This window comes from Leuciscus leuciscus, assembly GCF_965113295.1.
Source record: "Leuciscus leuciscus genome assembly, chromosome: 24".
Taxonomy (NCBI): Eukaryota; Metazoa; Chordata; class Actinopteri; order Cypriniformes; family Leuciscidae; genus Leuciscus; species Leuciscus leuciscus.
In genome coordinates, this window is record NC_138723.1 from 16,558,079 (window position 1) to 16,577,723 (window position 19,645).

General features: G+C 38.5%; 3 protein-coding genes across 4 annotated transcripts in view; 1 reads left to right on the forward strand and 2 right to left on the reverse strand.

Moving 5' to 3' along the window:
* hephl1b (hephaestin-like 1b) overlaps positions 1–19,645 on the reverse strand; it is a 210,909-nt gene that overhangs the window by 145,228 nt on the left and 46,036 nt on the right. The gene's annotated exons all lie outside the window — the stretch shown is intronic.
* Positions 264–7,657, reverse strand: proser1 (proline and serine rich 1). 2 transcript variants are annotated; one of them, XM_082157368.1, is made up of 12 exons: positions 7,119–7,657; positions 6,909–6,974; positions 6,762–6,830; positions 6,587–6,681; positions 6,396–6,489; positions 6,184–6,294; positions 6,009–6,092; positions 5,763–5,841; positions 5,491–5,583; positions 3,185–4,592; positions 2,314–2,461; positions 264–2,081 (listed from the first exon to the last, which is right to left on the reverse strand). In XM_082157368.1, exons 1-12 carry the CDS (start codon positions 7,161–7,163, stop codon positions 1,956–1,958), a joined length of 2,418 nt encoding a protein of 805 aa, XP_082013494.1. In that variant the 5' UTR covers positions 7,164–7,657; the 3' UTR covers positions 264–1,955. The 2 variants fall into 2 exon arrangements, with proteins under 2 accessions (XP_082013494.1, XP_082013495.1); XM_082157369.1 differs by lacking the exon at positions 5,491–5,583.
* On the forward strand, positions 7,952–19,507 carry vps36 (vacuolar protein sorting 36 homolog). The gene is made up of 14 exons (XM_082157377.1): positions 7,952–8,150; positions 8,750–8,818; positions 8,962–9,032; positions 9,170–9,284; positions 9,471–9,560; positions 10,953–11,039; positions 11,386–11,418; positions 11,523–11,600; positions 13,912–14,046; positions 16,197–16,262; positions 17,369–17,433; positions 17,755–17,839; positions 18,729–18,805; positions 18,894–19,507. Exons 1-14 carry the CDS (start codon positions 8,055–8,057, stop codon positions 18,973–18,975), a joined length of 1,149 nt encoding a protein of 382 aa, XP_082013503.1. The 5' UTR covers positions 7,952–8,054; the 3' UTR covers positions 18,976–19,507.

Here is a 19,645-nt window from a genome sequence, read left to right on the forward strand (position 1 = left end):
ATAGTAACTAATAGTACGTTTTTAGTAACTAAACACCGACTGCTTAACTTGATAATTTTTTTAAGAATACATTTATACATGAATGCAGAACCGAATCTATCTGAAATTGGTTTTGTCAGTAGTGACTACGTGCCTTGTATCTCATTTAAAAAAGTTACGGTGGGTTTATGGTCATTCTGGAAAGTCCTCAGCTGACAAGTGATAAATCATTATATACCACTGCTAACCAAACAATTCTGAATAAAGACAAACAACAAAGAAAGTCTAAGAAAAGAGCTTTTATTTCATTCTGCTGTTAGAACATACTAACGATTATCTAAGCCTACCATATTCTTTATTATATTTTATAATATATAATGGAAACAAATGAGATCTACATATATTGTATACATGCAAAATTCATGGTTCTGACTCTTAATATCAGCAAAATTGCACAACAGTGTAAAATCTGTAACGCTAAAGTCACTTTGGAGTTGCAAAGCAACTTATTCAATTCCTATAGAGACGTCTGCAAGGTAAGTTGGGGAAAAATAAAAACCAGAACAGTACAAAGAGCAAACCTCTTATTTACCCAATCTCAAAGGGTATTTACATGTACAGTATTTGACCAACATCTGAAGAAAAGATCAGTAAACTCACTACTTCATGATACAAGGAAATAAAACTAAAATTAGACACCCACACTATTCACAGTTCATCTACTGGTGTATATTTAAAATTAATTTTAGTATTTTTAATTAACATTTAGCCTTTTTCAAAATAATCATAATTCTTAAACAGAGTTAAGCCCTAATTACTTCTACACCCCCCACCCCCCAAAAATAATACTTAATTTTAGTATCCATTTCATCCTTTCAAATACAATAGTCCAGCTCTCAAAAGTCAATCAAAATGATGATCTGCTAATGCAGAGCACTATACCACAAGTTTTATGTCTCGATCTGAGACATTTGATTCTCTTCTACAGGAAATTAGTGGAGAGTAGAGCTGCCACATTAATTTGCATTAAAGGGTTAGTTCACCTAAAAATGAAAATTCTGTCATTAATTACCCTCATGTCGTTCCAAACTCGTAAGACCTTTGTTCATCTTCGGAACACAAATTAAGATATTTTTGATGAAATCCGAGAGCTTTCTGTCTCTCCACAGACAGAAATGCAACAACCACTTTTCAAGGCCCAGAAAGGTAGTAAAGACATCGTTAAAATAGTCCATGTGACTCCAGTGGTTCAACCTTAATGTTATGAAGCGACGAGAATACTTTTTGTGTGCAAAAAACAAACAAAATAAGAGCTTTATTGAAGAATTTCTTCTTTTCTTTATCAGTCTCCTACGCTGTTTATGTTACGCATTTCCGGGTTCTACATCAGAACGCAGACGCCAATTGGCCGACGTGGTTCACGAGAGCACCACGACACATGCGTGTGATGCTGACGCAGGAGCTGGCCAATACAAAGCCGGCATTCTGACATAGAAGACGGAAGCCCTGCACTGTGTTTACTACGTCAACAGCGTAGGAGACTGACACAGAAGAGAAGAAACTCTTCAATAAAGTTGTTATTTTGTTTGTTTTTTGCACACAAAAAGTATTCTCGTCACTTCATAACATTAAGGTTGAACCACTGGAGTCACATGGACAATTTTAACGATGTCTTTACTCCCTTTCTGGGCCTTGAAAGTGGTTGTTGCGTTTCTGTCTATGGAGGGACAGAAAGCTCTCGGTTTTCATCAAAATATCTTCATTTGTGTTCAGAAGATGAACAAAGGTCTTACGGGTTTGAAACGACATGAGGGTGAGTAATTAATGACAGAATTTAAATTTTTGGGTGAACTAAACCTTTAAGACACGTTTATTTCATGCAGAGCACCACCGTCCACAATGTTCTGCATTGTTTACTCACACCACACGCACACACCCACGCATAGTTTTCGATATGCCTGTCCTCTTATTGCGCTCTACTGCCAGCCCAGTGATGGGTGCAGGCCAGGCTGCAGAGGGAAGCTCGAACCTGCGGCTGCAGGGTAGTTAGTGAATCCATTCGGCTGGGGAGGGTAACTGTCCAGTGCTGATGCTGAGTGAGCCTGCAATCACATACAATAAACAAACATTTGAATTGAGTCGCAAATTCTTCTAAAAATCTTGCTCGTAATCATAATAACAGGCATAATAATAATAATAGCCAGTGACCCTTTAATATTCAATTAGCAGTCTGGAGACTCCGATAAATGTAGGCCGAGAGAGAGACAGACAGACAAAAAGAGAGAGAAAGAAAGAGAGAGATAGAGATACAGACAAATAGCATGTGTGCTCTACCTGCAAAAGCGCAGATTGCATTGCGGAGTTGTGTAGACCTGAGAGGGCAGCAGGAGATGCTGTCGTGGAGAAGCTGGGCATCCCTGGCGGGAAAGACAGCAACCCTGGGAAAGCTCCACCTCCAGGGGCCTGAAGACTTCCAGTTAGTCTGAATAACACATTAAGCAACATTACAGAAGGCTATTAAGAATGGAATTCTATTGATTATCTTACTGTCACAAAAAGATTTAATTTGTTAGGTATTTTCACAAATTCAAAGTCAACTGTGCAATCAGAAAAGCTATAGCATATGTGCTCACTACAATAACACCCCTTGACAGCACTAATTCACGTGTTATATGTTGATGTGAGACCCTATATCTGAACTTTGAGTTAATCAGCCATATGACCATAAAATACTTGAGTGGTGGTTATGGTTTACTTTGACAGATTTTCAATTTCTTTGAGGAATACATATCACTCTGATAATATGAAGAATAGAAAGTATAGACTTTGGACTTTGCAGAGAGCATATCACCTGGAAAATGTTTGACATTACAAGTTCCCAACCCAGTGACCTGCCTTACTGATTACATAGTCCTTCTAAGGCAGCATCCTAACTGAGACGAAACCCCATAATACACACGTTCTGAATAAAACAGTCCATTTGTGATTATATTGAACGGTTATTGATACTTTTCAGTATGTATACATAACTTACTCAAATGTAATTAGGCTTCCTAGGTTTTAAAAAAGCCTTTGTGTTGGATAGTGCACCTATATTGCTGGCTAAGTAGGCAGCTCACAAGGTTTTAGAACAGTTGTTTCTATATCATATAAAATTCATATGATCATGCAAAGTAATTAAACAGAAGAAGAAGAAAAAACATACCCAGCCTGGCCAACCAGAGCAGGGTTGAAGTTAGAGCTGAATGCAGAGGCGAATCCAGGAAGCACAGCAGAAGAGGAGGGGACTCCTGCTGCTGCGGCGGCCGCTGCGACTGCTGCCTGGAGAGGTGCAACGGTGGCTACTGAGGAAGAGGCTCCTGGAAGCCCCATTAGCGAGGACAGCACCGGACTACCTGCTGAAGGGGCCCCCGAGCCTCCAAACCCTGGGAAGGCAGGGTTTGGGCCGGGAGGAAGACCCTGGTACACTGAGGGAGCTGTGGTCAATCCCAGGCCAAAGGGGGAGTGAGTGGGAGCACTAGAGTGAGCCAGGCCAGAATACACAGATGAGACCGGAGGAGTAGGGGAGGAAATGGAAGACTGGGCTCCGGAAAAAGGAGATATTGCTGAAAAATGCGGAGCAGGGCTGCTTCCAGACTGAGAGCCCAGAGCAGAGGAGAGACTGTGTAGTCCGGCTATAGTGCTGGGCAAAGAAGACTGTGGCGAGGCAGCACCATGGGCCATGCCCACAGGTCGGGTAAGGACAGCCGAGTTAGGCATTACTAGAGAGCTAAGAGAAGGGGTGCCAGAGCGAGAGGGACCTTTGAAAGCAGAATGGACAGGACTGTTGCTTCCACTACCTCCACCATGCCGGGCTATGGAGTTGGCATGCTGCTCGTTAAAGAAAGCAGGGCTAATCATGGCTGCCTGGGATGTCAATCCAGGAGAGGGTTTAGGACTATGAGCAGTAGGAACCACTGATAATCCTCCAACACCTTGCATAATGGGAGTAGAGCGTCCAGGAGTGAGAGAGGACATTCCTGAGGGTGTGTAACTACGGATAACTGAATGTGTCTGGCTAGAGGTAGTGCCAGGGAACGGAAGTGCTGACTGGGAATCTGAGGAAGGAGGGTAACCCTTCTTTGAGGGTAATCCCACAGCTCCATGAGGAGTCAAGGGGTCGCCAGTCGCTCTGGGAGTAGGTGTGAGGCCACCGGAAGGCGTTTCAGCACGGGGAGCATTGTGGAATGGAGAAGGAGGGATGCTTGTACTTGGCCCGGGTGTACCACATGGGGTATGACTTCTGATGACTGAAGGGGTGTTTCTACCAGAAGGGGGCATGCCAGAGAATGGAGAGGGAACGGTTGTAGTGTGGCCACTGGAGTTAGAGGCAACTTGGGGAGAGCCAGCTGGGGCAGGAGGCCCTTTGATGACTGAGGGCGAGGGTGCAGGAGTAGGGGAGGGGGTTAAAGGATTCTGGGATGGGACCATGCCTGGGAAAACTGGAGTGATTGGTGTGGTAGGCTGAGGCTGGGGAGTGACAGGAGTAGATGGGGTGGAGCTATGAGGAGAAATAGCAGGTGTGCCGGAGATGCTGGAGGTTGGATTTTGTTGACTGACAGGTCGGCTGTAACCTGGAAATATGAAACAATAAGCATAATGAAATATTAAAAGGAAGAAAGCCCCATTAAATTTAGACACAGGCACCACATGCATCTTAGTTTATTAGTGTTAGACGCATTAGAAAGAAAGCAAGAGAGAATTCAGGAAATGTCCCAATCTTCTAGAAGCACCATAAGATGCGCAATGCAACAGAGCAAGCATTCATGCTCAAAACAGTGACTGACAATATATGTCACAGTGCCCCCTTGTGATAAAAGCAATCAGGCAAAGTGTTCTGGGTTCAAAATTTCCACATCCCCTCGGTTTGTAAAAAATATGAATACTTGATAATAATACTAATAAGTTATATCCAATAACTCCTATCATGATCATGTAAAGCTGGTAAATTGTAACTTTTGCACAACTGTGCAAAGACACATAAGGACCTTTTATAACGAGAAAAATTATAAAGTTAAATTTAGGCATATTACTAAGTCTAAAACATTACTTTTCATTATAAAAAAAAATGTTGTGCACATTTGTGCTCTTAACTTTCAAAGTTAGTGTAGGTTACTTCCATTGCAAGTGCCTTAGAGTAACCTAGTGTCGTTTAAAAAAAAAACTAAAAAAACTCAGAACTTGGCTTTCACACATAGATTCCAGAAAAATCACAGTTACAGTAATATGCATTTTAGAATTTATGCTTCTTATAATCAGTCGTAGCAAATAGAAATGACAATATTAGCTCAGTTAGATCAGTAAAGAATGCCCTGGAGAGAGTTTTAAGCATGAACATGTTTTATAGCATTTAAGCATGCTATAGGTGCTGCAGGCAGATTTAGAGCATGCCATAGTGAGGTAGCGTTTACATTGCCGTTGCAGCTGTTAAAGGCAGCACACAGTGCTAGCAACAGCAACTGCACATTGTACCTGCCGAATTGAGAGTGGCTCGGTAGGGTGGGGGTGGCACAGTGGCAGTGATGACCCCACCTACTGACACCAGACCTGCGTTGTTGTACGCACCTGAGCAGCATCCAGAGAAGAGGGTAAGAACATTCTGCATCCACTTCCACATTGTACACAGACACTCTGCTGGCATTTACATGGTCTACTCCATATTTCTTTTGTCCATTAGGGAGATAATTTCCCAGACAACTTATTCTTGATAATTCTTTTCTAATCTGAAGAAAAAAGGGTCTTACTTGGAGCAATGGTGGCGTGTGGACGACATGGCGGGATAGGATATGGCACAGGTCTGTGTGGATTGTATGTGGATGGTGACTGTTGGAAAAATAGAAATATATGCAATAAAAGGGCCAATAAAGATATGATATTAAAGAGAACTATCCATTATCCAAGAAAACTTGATTATTGGCCATTAATGAAGCATCAACAGCTTTCAAAGAATAAATTTGTTTGGGCAGTAACACCTAGCCAGTAAAACATACCGGTTTGCTTGGTCCGAGTATGCGCGCAGCAATGCCCTTTCCATCCAGGGTTGCATCCTCTCCATCCTTTTTGGCAGAAATTCCCTTGAAAGTTTCAATAAAAGCCATAATTGATTTTTAATAGTTAAATGAAAAGATATGCATTTAAATACATTTATTAAGTAAAGGAACTCACAGGGAATGTTCCTGTGACCTGACTGGGTTTGCCTTTGGGATAAGGGTTCCCTGGGATCATCCCACAGGATGAAATCATCGCCACTGGAGCTTTACATCCCACTTTACACACCTGAACAAATTACAGACATGGCCTGTATTAAAATCCTCATTCATTCAATACAATCTAAACTTAGCAAAGTTTGTAAATCCACTTGAACGAGTACGTTTTACCTGCTCTAGGATTCTTCTTGCACGTTTCTTCTCAGAGAGGTGAATACGAAACGCATCCTCCACAGGACGGTAGTTTTGGGCATCAGAAATATTTCTATAGAAAAAACATTACATATTGCAATGCTTGATTCATTTAGAATTGTTTGGATATTTGCTGATGCGTATAATCATTTCTGTAGAGTGTAACTTACAGAGCTATGAGTTCCAGTACAATTATTCTGTCCTTTGAGAATGTGAAAGAATTAAGGATGTTTGCAACCTTTGTTGTTGGAATTGCAACCATTTTCTGCAGGAAATAAAACATGTTAGGTGGTTAAATTGTGTCACAAGATAGTGGATAAAGAAATAAAGAAGCAGAATTCTTACATGTTGCAAGGCTTTGACAGCCTTTATCTGGGGCTCTGCCCAGGAGAAGTATTTCAAAATGTCAATCACCTGAGGAAGGAAGTTTGACAGGTAAGCAGATGTAAAATACTGCAACTACTGTTCCCTGGTGTTACAATGTCAACATACCTGTTCACTGGAGAAATACCCATGAACCTGTTCTATAGCTTTGATTCGTTGATCTGTCAAAACACACTTCAGAAAAAAGGAAAATATGACAATATTAATGTTATACTGTGGCTTATTCGATATTAATATTAATAATAATCACTCCAACTGATCACCACTCCCTCCTTCCTTAACAGATAACCCATATTATTTTGTAAATATAAACGGTACCTTTCTGATTTCGTCCAAAACGATATCAAAGGATTTCTTGTCCATCTTCTCTGATCACTGTATTGATTATCAATCCCTCTTACAGCATCTCAATGACAAGCCTTCATTCACCTGCTGATGGGAAACTTCATGCAGTAACCCCTTTTAATTATTCACAGCACTGTTGTTTGAATTCATCAACTTTTTGCATATAATCTTATATTTTTTGTGAATCCAGAATCTTTTCGGACAGGTTCAGCGAGTCCAACAGAAGGCTGACGGTCTCTTTAAGTGCAGACTGGCATCATTGACATGAGGAACAACAATAGTCCAGTGCTAAATCCACACACTCTTCATATGCACCATTCTTCACAGAAATGCAAGTCTTTTATCATGCTTGTACAATTAGAAAATCCACCGAAGTGATTGAAGTTCATAGTTCACGCGCTAATTTAGCTTATTTTGATATAGCTTCGGTGTTTGTTGGGGTTTAGCAGAGATGCTAAAGGCTGCAGTTCGTCTGCGACTTTCTTTGTCAGGACCCCGAAACGAAAGAGTCTGTTTCTAAATGCGCCTCAAGAAGTTGACATTTTATTTTGAAATAAATGGCATTTAGTAAATGATTTATATTTAATTATCCATATATTAACTCAGTTGTTGTTTTTAGATTAGTCAAAAATATTGATAATTGCTTGTAACAATAACAAACAAATTATGTGAATACAATTCTCACAATATGAAAACGGATATATACATATATACATATTAATTGTATTTGTATGACTTTATATAACACGTATTAAATGCAATTTTGCGGCTTTCTTTGAATGGATTGTCATATTTATGAGACAGGCGCATTCTCGGACATCTAAGCGGAAGTAAACAGCTGTAGCTTCATGTGTATGTTTAATATGCTCTAGTTCTGTTTTTCACTTTTGTTTTATTATTTTGATAAAAATGGACAGATTTGTTTGGACAAATGGGCTCCTTGATATGAACGAAACGTTAGTAATCCAACAAAGAGGAGTGAGACTTTACGACGGTGAAGACAAGGTAGGCTAAGCTTAGATAGTTCATGTGGATTCAGCTGAAAGTTATAAAATGACATCCATGTGGAAGATTCTGTTTTGGCAATGATGTATAAGATTATAGATAAACACACATATATTTCAGATCAAGCAGTTTTCATGTTGCTTATTAAAGCTGTTAAGAGGAGAACAAAAATGTAATTTTAGAATAAAAAATTGTATAATACAAAAGACTAACACTTTACAATAAGGTTTCATTTGTTGAATGTTGACATTAGTTAACTACATCAGCTTCTAAGGCATTTGCTAGCCTTAGTTAATGTTAATTTAAACATTTACTAATACGTTTTTAAAATTAAAAGTTATGTTAACATTAGTTAATGCTCTGTGAACTAATGAATGAATAAACAATGAAGAACTGTACTTAAATTGACAAGGATTATTAAATGTTGTAAAAATATATATTGTTCACTTTTAGTTCATGCTAGTTTTAATACTGGACCATTAACAGATGCGAACTTATTGTAAAATGTTACCTTGTAGACAATATAAAGATATGCTTTACTTAAATGGTGTATATTAATGTTCCGTAATTCACAGATTTCCCCTTTTCCTCGTTGACAGGCTAAACTTGATGTTGGAGCCATTCTTCTCAGTACCCATCGCCTGCTCTGGAGAGACCAGAAGAGTCATGTAATGTCATCTTCAGTATATTTTCTCTGCACTTAAATAGATTCTTTATCTTTTCTTCCTGTCCTTTTTCTTTAAAAGAAGAACATTTGAGAGCACAGTGTATTTACTTCCATTTTTGATTCCTCTAATATGTTGTTCTGTAGGAATGCTGTATATGCATACCCTTGTCACAGGTCATATTCTTTGAGGAGCAAGCAGCGGGCATCGGAAAGAGGTGACTGCACTGTAACATCAGCATGCAATCACACATCTGACATATGGAACATGCAGTAATAATAATGGAAGCTACACCCTGTAAATCTGCTTATTAATCTATATTAAAAGTAAATTGTTGCCTTTCAAACCCTGCAGTGCCAAGATTGTTATTCACCTTTATCCATCCCCTGAAAATAAGGAGCCAGGCCCCTACCAGCAGAGCAAGTACTCTTATATAAAGCTGTCCTTCAAGGAACATGGGCAGATTGAGGTCAGTAACTGAAGGAGTGATGTCACAAAATATTTCTACTGAGATAATGCATGGAGCTAATTACTCCACTAAATCTGGCTTAATATAGTTTGGAGCATAAGCAGTCATGACGCTTAGACAGGAACGGAGCAGATGAGGTGTTAGGAAGGTGTAAATAAGCTAACTTGTGCTGTGTTTGATGTGTAGTTTTACAGACGTCTAACAGAAGAGATGACTCAGAAGCGATGGGAGAATACACCCGTCTCACAGCCGATCCCCACAGTAACAGGACCCAAGGTCAGCTCAGACCGAGACTTTGAATGATACATAATGTTTTAATATACAGTACATGGTTTTTTTCTATTTTTTGTTTTGTTTTTGTGTTTATTTAAAGATCTGTATAAAGATTTATTTTGTAAATATTTATGTGTTGATGGCTTAAAACCCTTTTTATAACTATCCAGTGTCATTTTAGTATTATTTATGTACTATTATAGTATTTATTAATATATATATATATATATATATATATATATATATTTATTATATACTGTATATATACTTGGTATCTAATTTTAGTTCAAGTTTTTTGAAATTATGTGTTTTTGTCATTTTAAGTATTATTATTTTTTGTTTATTTAATATTTCTATTTTCTGACATTGCTGTTCATATACACTACCATTCCAAAGTTTGGTTTCAGTAAGAACAATTTTATGAAAGAAATGTATACTTTTTTTTCAGCAAGTATGCATTAAAGGGATAGTTCACCCAGAAATATCTGTTCCAAACCTGTATGAGTTTCTTTCCTCTGTTGAACACAAAAGAAGATATTTTGAAGAATGTCTGTAACCAAACGGTTGATGGACCCCATTAAATTCCATGCTACACATACTATGGAAGTCAATGGGGACCAGCAACTGTTTAATTGCAAACATTCTTTAAAATATCTTCTTTTGTGTTCAGCAGAAGAAAGGAAATCATACAGTTTTGGAACAACTTGACAGAATTCAAATTTTTGGGTGAACTATCCCTTTAAATTGAAAGATTTGTTTTAAAAACAAAATGCTGTTCTTTTGAACTTTCTATTCATCAAAGAATCCTAAAAAAACATTTATCACAGTTTCCCCAAAAATATTAAGCTGCACAACTGGTTTCAATGTTGATAATAATAAATGTTTCTTAAGCATCAAATCAGCATATTAAAATGATTTTTGAAGGTTCATGTGACACTGAAGACTGGAGTAATGATGCTGAAAATTCAGCTTTGCATCCCAGGAATAAATAACATTTTAAAATATATTCAAACATAAAGCAGTTCTTTTTAAATTGTAATGATATTTTCCAATATTGCTGTTTTTATTGTATTTTTGATCAAATAATTGCATGTTTGTTTTGATGAGCATAAGTTACTTCTTTCAAAAACATAAAAAATGAACCAACTCCAAACTTTTGAACGGTGGGGTATGTTGTTTTACTTGAGATATATTGGTTTATTATACATTTTATTATAGATTGTGTCTCGTAAGGAACACGCCGTAGCCCTGAAACAGTGACCCCTGGGCAAACCCTTTCCTTCCTGTTCCTTTGTTATTTGTTTGCTTTTTTTTTTTAGTTATTGTTTGTGGCTGGGTGTGCTTAACAAAGACTGAGGCTCATTTTCTCTCTTCTTTTTTCCTGTGGTTCTGTAGGCAGGAAGGACACGCGCAGTGGGCATTGTGGGTATTGAACGGAAGTTGGAGGAGAAAAGAAAAGAGACCGATAAAAACATTTCTGAGGTAAGAAAGAGAAACAGACTGACAGGTAGTCCTAAAGAGATCTAAAGAGCTCTGGGATACTTGCTTCAGATAATATTAATGCCACAATCAGGCATTGGGCGCCATGGCCCCCTTTTGAGGGGCCCCTGATGTTGAAAGAAAACGGCACCCTGTGTTTAATGCTAGATGACCTCATAGCTCTGATTAGCTTCCTGGCACAGCTATAATGGAAGATAAAAAGAGAGTGCACAGCGGTGGGATATCCTGTTAGGTGTGGGCACACCTAGTGATTTTGGCTCTTGATAAAGAGGTATTTTGGATATCACCTTTTTCACGTTTCCATTCTAATATCTGTCTCTTCTTTCAGGCCTTTGAGGATCTCAGTAAACTAATGGAAAAGGTCAGTCACTCAGTTGGTCTGTGGGTCGGCCTGTTGTCAGGCAGAATACAGCCATGGTCAGGTTTATCGGTCTTGTTTCAGCGACTCACTATCTTTCCCTGTAGGCCAAAGAGATGGTGGAGCTCTCCAGATCCATTGCCAACAAAATCAAAGACAAACAGGGTGACATCACTGAAGATGAGGTGAGCTTAAAGACCCTGAGGGGCACCAGTGTTTCACTGGGGGGAAAAGAGCAAAACAAATGTGATTGGCTGAGAAATTTGACATAAGCCAATCCATAATCACATACTGGATTTTATACACTACCATTTGAAAGTTTGGGGCAGTAAGCTTTTTTTTATGTTTTGTTTTTGCTCACCAAGGCTGCATTTATTTGATCAAAAATACAGTAAAAACATTAATACTGTGATATAGTATTACAATTTATAATAACTGTATTAGATTTGAATATATTTTAAATGTAATTTATTCCTGTGATAGCAAAGCTGAATTTTCAGCATCATTACTCCAGTCTTCAGTGTCACATGATCCTTAGGAAATCATTCTAATACAGACCCTTTCCAAAAAAATTTAATATCATGGAAAAGTTTATTTATTTCCATAATTCCATTCAAAACGTTAAACTTCCATAGATTATAGATTCAGGGCCCACAACTTAAACGATTTCAAGTATTTAGTTGTTTATTTGTACATAATTTGGGCTTCCAGATCATAAAACCCACGAAAACAGGATTTCAAAAAATTAGAATATTACATGAAATCACACAGTAATTACACAGTAATATCATTGTCATTGAACCAGGTTTTGGTTCTTTTGGCAGTGTGGGCAGGTGCAAATCCTGCTGGAAAATGAAGGAAGCATGAAGTGCTCTGAAAATGTCCTGGTAGGCGGCTGCGTTGAGTGGACAGCACAGTGGACCAACACCAGCCGATGACATGGCTCCCCAAACCAACACAGAATGTGGAAACTTCACACTGGACTTCAAGCATCTTGGATTGTGTGTCTCTCCATTCTTCCTCCAGACTCTGGGACCTTGGTTTCCAAATGAGATGCTAAATTTGCTCTCATCAGAAAAGAGGACTTTGGTCCACTGTGCTTTATTAAATCCAGAGTCAACACAGCCGTCTACCAGGACATTTTCAGAGCACTTCATGCTTCCTTCATTTTCCAGCAGGATTTGCACCTGCCCACACTGCCAAAAGAACCAAAACCTGGTTCAATGACCATGGTATTACTGTGTAATTACTGTGTGATTTCATGTAATATTCAAATTTTTTGAAATCCTGTTTTCGTGGGTTTTATGAGCTGGAAGCCCAAATTATGTACAAATAAACAACTAAATACTTGAAATCGTTTAAGTTGTGGGCCCTGAATCTATAATCTATGGAAGTTTAACATTTTGAATGGAATTATGGAAATAAATAAACTTTTCCATGATATTCAAATTTTTTGGAAAGGGTCTGTATGTTGAGTTGGTAAATAAGAAACATTTCGTATTATTATCAATGTTGAAAACGGTTATGCTGCCTAATATTTCTCTTGAAACTGTGATAATTTTTTTCAGGATTCTTTAAAAAAATAGGAAGTTCAAAAGAACATTATTTATTTGACACTATATTTTGTAACATTATAAATGTCTTTACTGTCATTTTTTATCAATTTAAGCATTCTTGCTGAATAAAAGTAATACAATAAATTATTCTTTTTTTTATCTTGCTGACCCCAAACATTTGATTTGCTAGTGTATATACACACATGAACTTGTAAGTGGAGGTTGTTGCCTCTTTAAAAGGCTGTTTCCTCCTCAAAGTCTATTACTGCTTTTATCCTGCTTAAGTTAATAGGCTTTCTTAGATTACATGTAGATAACAGCTGCTATATGTATTGTTATAGCTATCTGTTTAGTTTTATTTAGCCTCTATATGCACAGGTATGCCTCTAATAGGTTGTATATCAATCCCTCTCTTTTGAATAAAATATTACATTTGATCATGCATGTATATTTGTAATTTTCTCTGGCTCAGAGGAGTGTCTATAAGTCCAAAGCTTGGAAAACATTGGCAATGTAATCCACACAGAGCTTGGAAATCCCGGTGGCTCGCAACATACACTTTGCACAGGGATGTCAAGGGCTGGGAAATGAGACAGTGACACAAATAGAACTTAGAATCGAGCTGAAAAGCAGCCAGGATTGAGACCCACCAATCAGAGCGCATATGGTGCATGTTTCTTAAGTGCAGGATTGCATCCAAATGGACACATATAAATATTTATTGGACAGAAAATTACCTGTTATTACAGAAGTCCATAATCAGATGAGGGAAAAACTTTGGCACATCTCAAAATGAGTAGATGCATTTTGTTCTGTAGAAATGTTGAAGTTCACATGCTAAAACTGGCTGTTAGAATTTCACAGTGTTGTTAGTAGGCTATATATTCAGTGTAGAGCTGCAATTAAATTAGTCATGTTTGTTTTGTGTGCCTTCTGACAGACCATCCGTTTCAAGTCTTATTTGCTGAGTATGGGTATAGCCAACCCAGTGACCAGAGAGACATACGGCTCTGGCACACAGTACCACATCCAGCTCGCCAAACAGCTGGGAGACATGCTGCAAGCCCCACTGGAGGTGATAAACCGTGTGTGTTTATATGCATCTCTATGATTTCTATGAAATATGCTTATCAAATAGTTTTACATAGCCCTGTATAGGTGTAGTAGCCCTATATATATATTTGCATATACACAACTGTTCAACAGTTTGAGGTCAGTAAGAGTTTTAGTCAGCAAGGATACATTAAATTGATCAAAAATGACATTTCTAATTACATGGCTTTCTTAGATTACATGTAGATAACAGCTGCTATATGTATTGTTATAGCTATCTGTTTAGTTTTATTTAGCCTCTATATGCACAGGTATACCTCTAATAGGTTGTATATCAATCCCTCTCTTTTGAATAAAATATTACATTTGATCATGCATGTATATTTGTAATTTTCTCCACATGTGCTTTGTGGATTTGGAGAAGGCATTCGACTGTGTCCCTCGTGGCATCTTGTGGAGGGTGCTCTGGGAGTATGGGGTTCGGGGCCTTTTGCTAAGGGCTACCCGGTCCCTGTACGACCGGAGCAGGAGCTTGGTTCGCATTGCCGGCAGTAAGTCAGACTTGTTCCCGGTGCATGTTGGACTCCGGCAGGGCTGCCCTTTGTCGCCGGTTCTGTTCATAACTTTTATGGACAGAATTTCTAGGCCCAGCCAGGGGCCGGAGGGGGTCAGGTTTGGGGACCACACAATTTCATCTCTGCTCTTTGCGGATGATGTTGTCGTGTTGGCCCCATCGGACCAGGACCTTCAACATGCACTGGGACGGTTTGCAGCCGAGTGTGAAGAGGCTGGGATGAGAATCAGTACCTCCAAATCCGAGGCCATGGTTCTCAGTCGGAAAAGGGTGGTTTGCCCGCTTCAGGTTGGTGGAGAGTTCCTGCCTCAAGTGGAGGAGTTCAAGTATCTTGGGGTCTTGTTCACGAGTGAGGGAAGGATGGAACGGGAGATTGACAGACGGATCGGTGCAGCTTCTGCAGTAATGCGGTCGCTGTACCGGTCTGTCGTGGTAAAGAAGGAGCTGAGCCGTAAGGCGAAGCTCTCGATTTACCGGTCAATCTACGTTCCTACTCTCACCTATGGTCATGAGCTGTGGGTTATGACCGAAAGGACAAGATCCCGGATACAGGCGGCCGAAATTAGCTTTCTCCGCAGGGTGGCTGGGCGATCCCTTAGAGATAGGGTGAGAAGCTCAGCCACTCGGGAGGAGCTCAGAGTAGAGCCGCTGCTCCTCCACATCGAGAGGGGCCAGCTGAGGTGGCTCGGGCATCTTTTCCGGATGCCTCCTAGACGCCTTCCCGGGAAGGTGTTCCGGGCATGTCCCACCGGGAGGAGACCCCGGGGAAGACCTAGGACACGCTGGAGGGACTATGTCTCCCGGCTGGCCTGGGAACGCCTCGGTGTCCCCCCGGAAGAGCTGGAGGAAGTGTCTAGGGAGAGGGAAGTCTGGGCATCCCTGCTTAGACTGCTGCCCCCGCGACCCGGCCCCGGATAAGCGGAAGAAGATGGATGGATGGATGGATGGATGGATGGATGGATGGATGGACATTTCTAATGTTACATAGAACTTTGTTCCTTTGAATTTTCGATTTATCAAAGAATCCTGAAAAATTATCATATTCTGAATAAAAGCTGCATATTAGAATGATTTCTGAAAGATCATGTGACCCTGAAGACTTGAACAATGGCTGCTTTGTCATCACAGGAAAAAAATTAATTTTAAAATGATTCAATTAAAATAAATAATTTCACATTGTAACTATAATTCACAATATTACTGCAGCCTTGAATAAGAGACTTCAAAAACATTACAAAAAAATATATAAAATAAAACTCCTACTGACCCCAAACTTTTGATGCGTATGTGAAACACAGGTGTAGATCTATATTCTTCTTAGTACAGTAATTGCAACTGAGTTTAATATTGTTTTAATATTTAATATTATTTAATATTTAATACTGTTTGTTGATTTTATTTAGTGAGTAGTGTTATTAATCATGATAATGTACATTCAGCTCATCATTATCTCAAAATCATCATTTTGTTGGGGTTTAATTTGTGATAATGATCAGCTGGCTGTACATTTTGTCTTGCAGTATGTCATTATGTGAATTTTATCCTTCCTTCCTTAGTCTTCCTCAGCCTCTACTGATCTTTATTATCTGTCTCTGTAGGAGCGTGGAGGAATGATGGCCCTCACTGAAGTGTACTGTCTGGTGAACAGAGCACGTGGGATGGAGGTAAAATGAATCAGGACCGCTACAATCAAGACAGAAGCATCAGTGTGTCTTTTCATAGAGTTAATCAGATCTGATCCTGATCTTCTTCCAGCGGCATTAAGAGTGAAGCTGATGATGGAACAGCCATCTGGAGAGTAGAGAGCAAACTCTCACATGAAATCAGAGCATGATGTGTTTGCGTGTATATGACTATATCACCGCGTTTTGTAAAACTAGCTCTCAGGTTCATCTCTGGGGTATGCTTACTTTATTAACATAAGAACACACTCAAAAATGTAATTTAAATGTTTAAATTATTAATAGGCATCAGGATCTTCTGATTAGACTTCCATAGGGGGAGAGAGAGAGACTTTTTTAAGTACAGTATATAATATTATTATTATTATTTATTTATTTATTTATTTATATATATATATTTATTAGGGTTCTGGTGGCTTTAATTAAAAAAAACTTGGGAATTAATTATTAATAAAACAGTAATAGTTCAATAAAACTGCTTATGTTTTAAAAAAGTTTTATCTGCCAAATCAAGCTCATATGCTGCAACCAACATGCAGAAAAAAATAGCTTAAAATCTAAGATAATTTGACCATTTTAGTTCAGGGTTTAAAATGTCATGTGTTGTGACTCCCCAAAACCTAATATTTTTAAATAAAATTAATAATAATTACCTTGAAAAAAAATGTCACTGTATGAAAGTTGTTAATATATTTAAAAATATATATTTTTTAGAAAGTTCAGAAGAACAGCAATTATTTGAAATGCACATCTTTTGTAACATAATAAATGTCTTTACTATGACTTTTGATCAATATAGTGCATCCTTGCTGAATAAAAGTATTCATTTCTTTAAAAAAAATATCATACTGACCCTAAACTTTAAGTGGTAGCGTATGTTTAAAAAAACATTTTGAAAATAATGATTAAGATGTGTGTACACTCACATCTAAAGTGTAAGGAAAAGATGTGTTGAACTTTTACTTGATGGCTACACCACATAACATTTCATTACATTTATTTGAAATGTCTCGTGTATTTTTTATTTTTTTTGATAAACATTTTAAAAACATTCTAGTTGAATGATCCCCCCCCAAATTTCTTCCTAGCTTCTCTCTCCGGAGGACTTGGTCAATGCCTGCAAGATGTTTGAGTCACTGAAGCTTCCTCTACGGTAAGGGTGTGAGCATTTATATTTGTATGTGTGTTTGCACAAGTAAACGTGAACGAATGTGCATGTGTCTGTACGAGCCAGGCTTTGTAGGCAGAGGCGGGTCAGCGTGAGATCGGTCAGCCACTTCCTGGCAGACTTCCTGTTTTCAGGGCCCATGTCCGCCCTCTGTCTGTTGGCTGCATTTTCCAGCTTTCAAAAGAAAACAACCATTTGACTCATAAACCACAGTTAGGTTGCATACAATTAGATTATGAAGCAGTAATGTCTTGTTGGGTTCTTAAGTAACCAGCAACAAAAACCACATTTGTCTTTCCCTGTCAGGTTGCGAGTGTTTGACAGCGGGGTGATGGTTGTCCAACTTCAGTCCCACAGTGAAGAGGAAATGATTGCCTCAGCTCTAGATAACGTGAGTGTCATGCCATCATTTTCCCCATCTGTGAAATCACTTATGTGGCCGTTCAAACATCATGCAGAAACTTTGTCATGTTTAATTACGGGTTATTAGAGTGGAAATTGGATCGGATCTATTACCACAAACTTGTACAGCCAATTTCTTCCTCTTCTATTGAATGGTCGTGGTCAGAGAGTGAGAGAAGCTTCCCATTTCATTCTCCTAGAAATTGCATGAAATGAACCACCTTCAAAGTGTTTTTTGGACAAGACACAGCTAGCAGATGTGATTGGGGGTGATGTTTTAGGTCAAAGAGCTGGAACGTGAGGCGTGTCAGATTAGATATTTCCATCTCTGAAGAGTCCAAGACAGATGCGGTAAAGGAGAGGAATGTTCTAAAAAACAAAGCATATTTGAAGAGCGTTTGACATGAGATGGCAATTATTGCTCTATTCACATTGTTTCAGCTATTAGATTTGGTATGTACGAAACCTGTCAAGATCATAACTGGGTCATATTTCACACTAAAATAAGAATCAGAAATTAGATTTTGCTCAAAGAAAATGAAGCCTTTAAAATATTAAGTAACCATTAAAATGTTTTGCTTTGCAATGTCATTTTCATTATGTCTTCTCAATATTTCCCCAAAAAATGGTCATTACCGTAATGCAAAAAACAATGAAAAAGTGTATTATTTAAAGTATAAAATATTGATGGTTGTAGCTATTGTATTGAAGATTATTTGGACTTTAATTTATGATTTACTATGAATAAATAAATTCAATTCTTCAGCCAGTGTATTGTGATAATGAGGATTTTGCAATTATCTAACAACACGGAGCGGTGGTTTTATTGGGAATCCATTTGGTTTAATTGAGGTTTGCTTCTCTTTTGATTTTCCCAGGTGTCTGATAAAGGCTCCCTCACTGCTGAAGAGTTTGCCAAGCTGTTGGGACTGTCAGTTCTCCTTGCTAAAGAAAGGTACAGGAGACATCCTTTTCCTTATTTCATCAATAATTCATCCCTCAAGTGTCTTCACAGTATTTTGATGTATCGCTCTCTTTTACAGGTTGTTATTAGCTGAAAAAATGGGTCACTTGTGCCGAGACGATTCAGTAGAAGGTCTGCGATTTTATCCCAACCTGTTCTGACGCACGAGGCCGATATGTTATCAAACCTTGCTGTCTCTCGGCTCCTGTTGGCCCCAGATCCCTCTCAGAACTGATAACTGATAACTCTCGCTCTGGACACAAGTGGGCACCCACTTTCCACTGTGTTTGTCAATAGGGTCTTTCATGAATGTTGGTTAAGGTTACTGCATTCTTCTGTGTGTAACATGTTTAGTGATTTCCACAGCCTTTAATGAATAGGGAATTACAGAAATGATCATGCAGAGGATGCAGTTTCTTGGTGGAAGCAGTTATGTTGATACTGTGTGTTTCCAGCACATTCAATGCGGTTAGATTGTCAATAAAAATATGTAGGTCATTTTGCATTACATATGAAAAGAAACAGGAAATCTTATGATTATACTCAGGAAAAAAACTTTTAATGCTAAAATAATTAGAAAATTCATCTGACACTCTTGGTGGGAGCAATCTGCTTTTCCCCTTATGGAAACATAAAGTCTTCCGCACTTATTTTGGAACGTTATGTAAAAATAATATTTCTTTTTTTTAAACATTTTCTGTCTTTGGTTTTTCATTCATCTTTCTTGATTATTTCTGGTGTATTATATTATGTTTCACTGGTGTTTATTATTCTTGTTTATTATATCAGATGTTTCACCAACGTTGTTGGTCTTTTTTGGCACTAATTGCT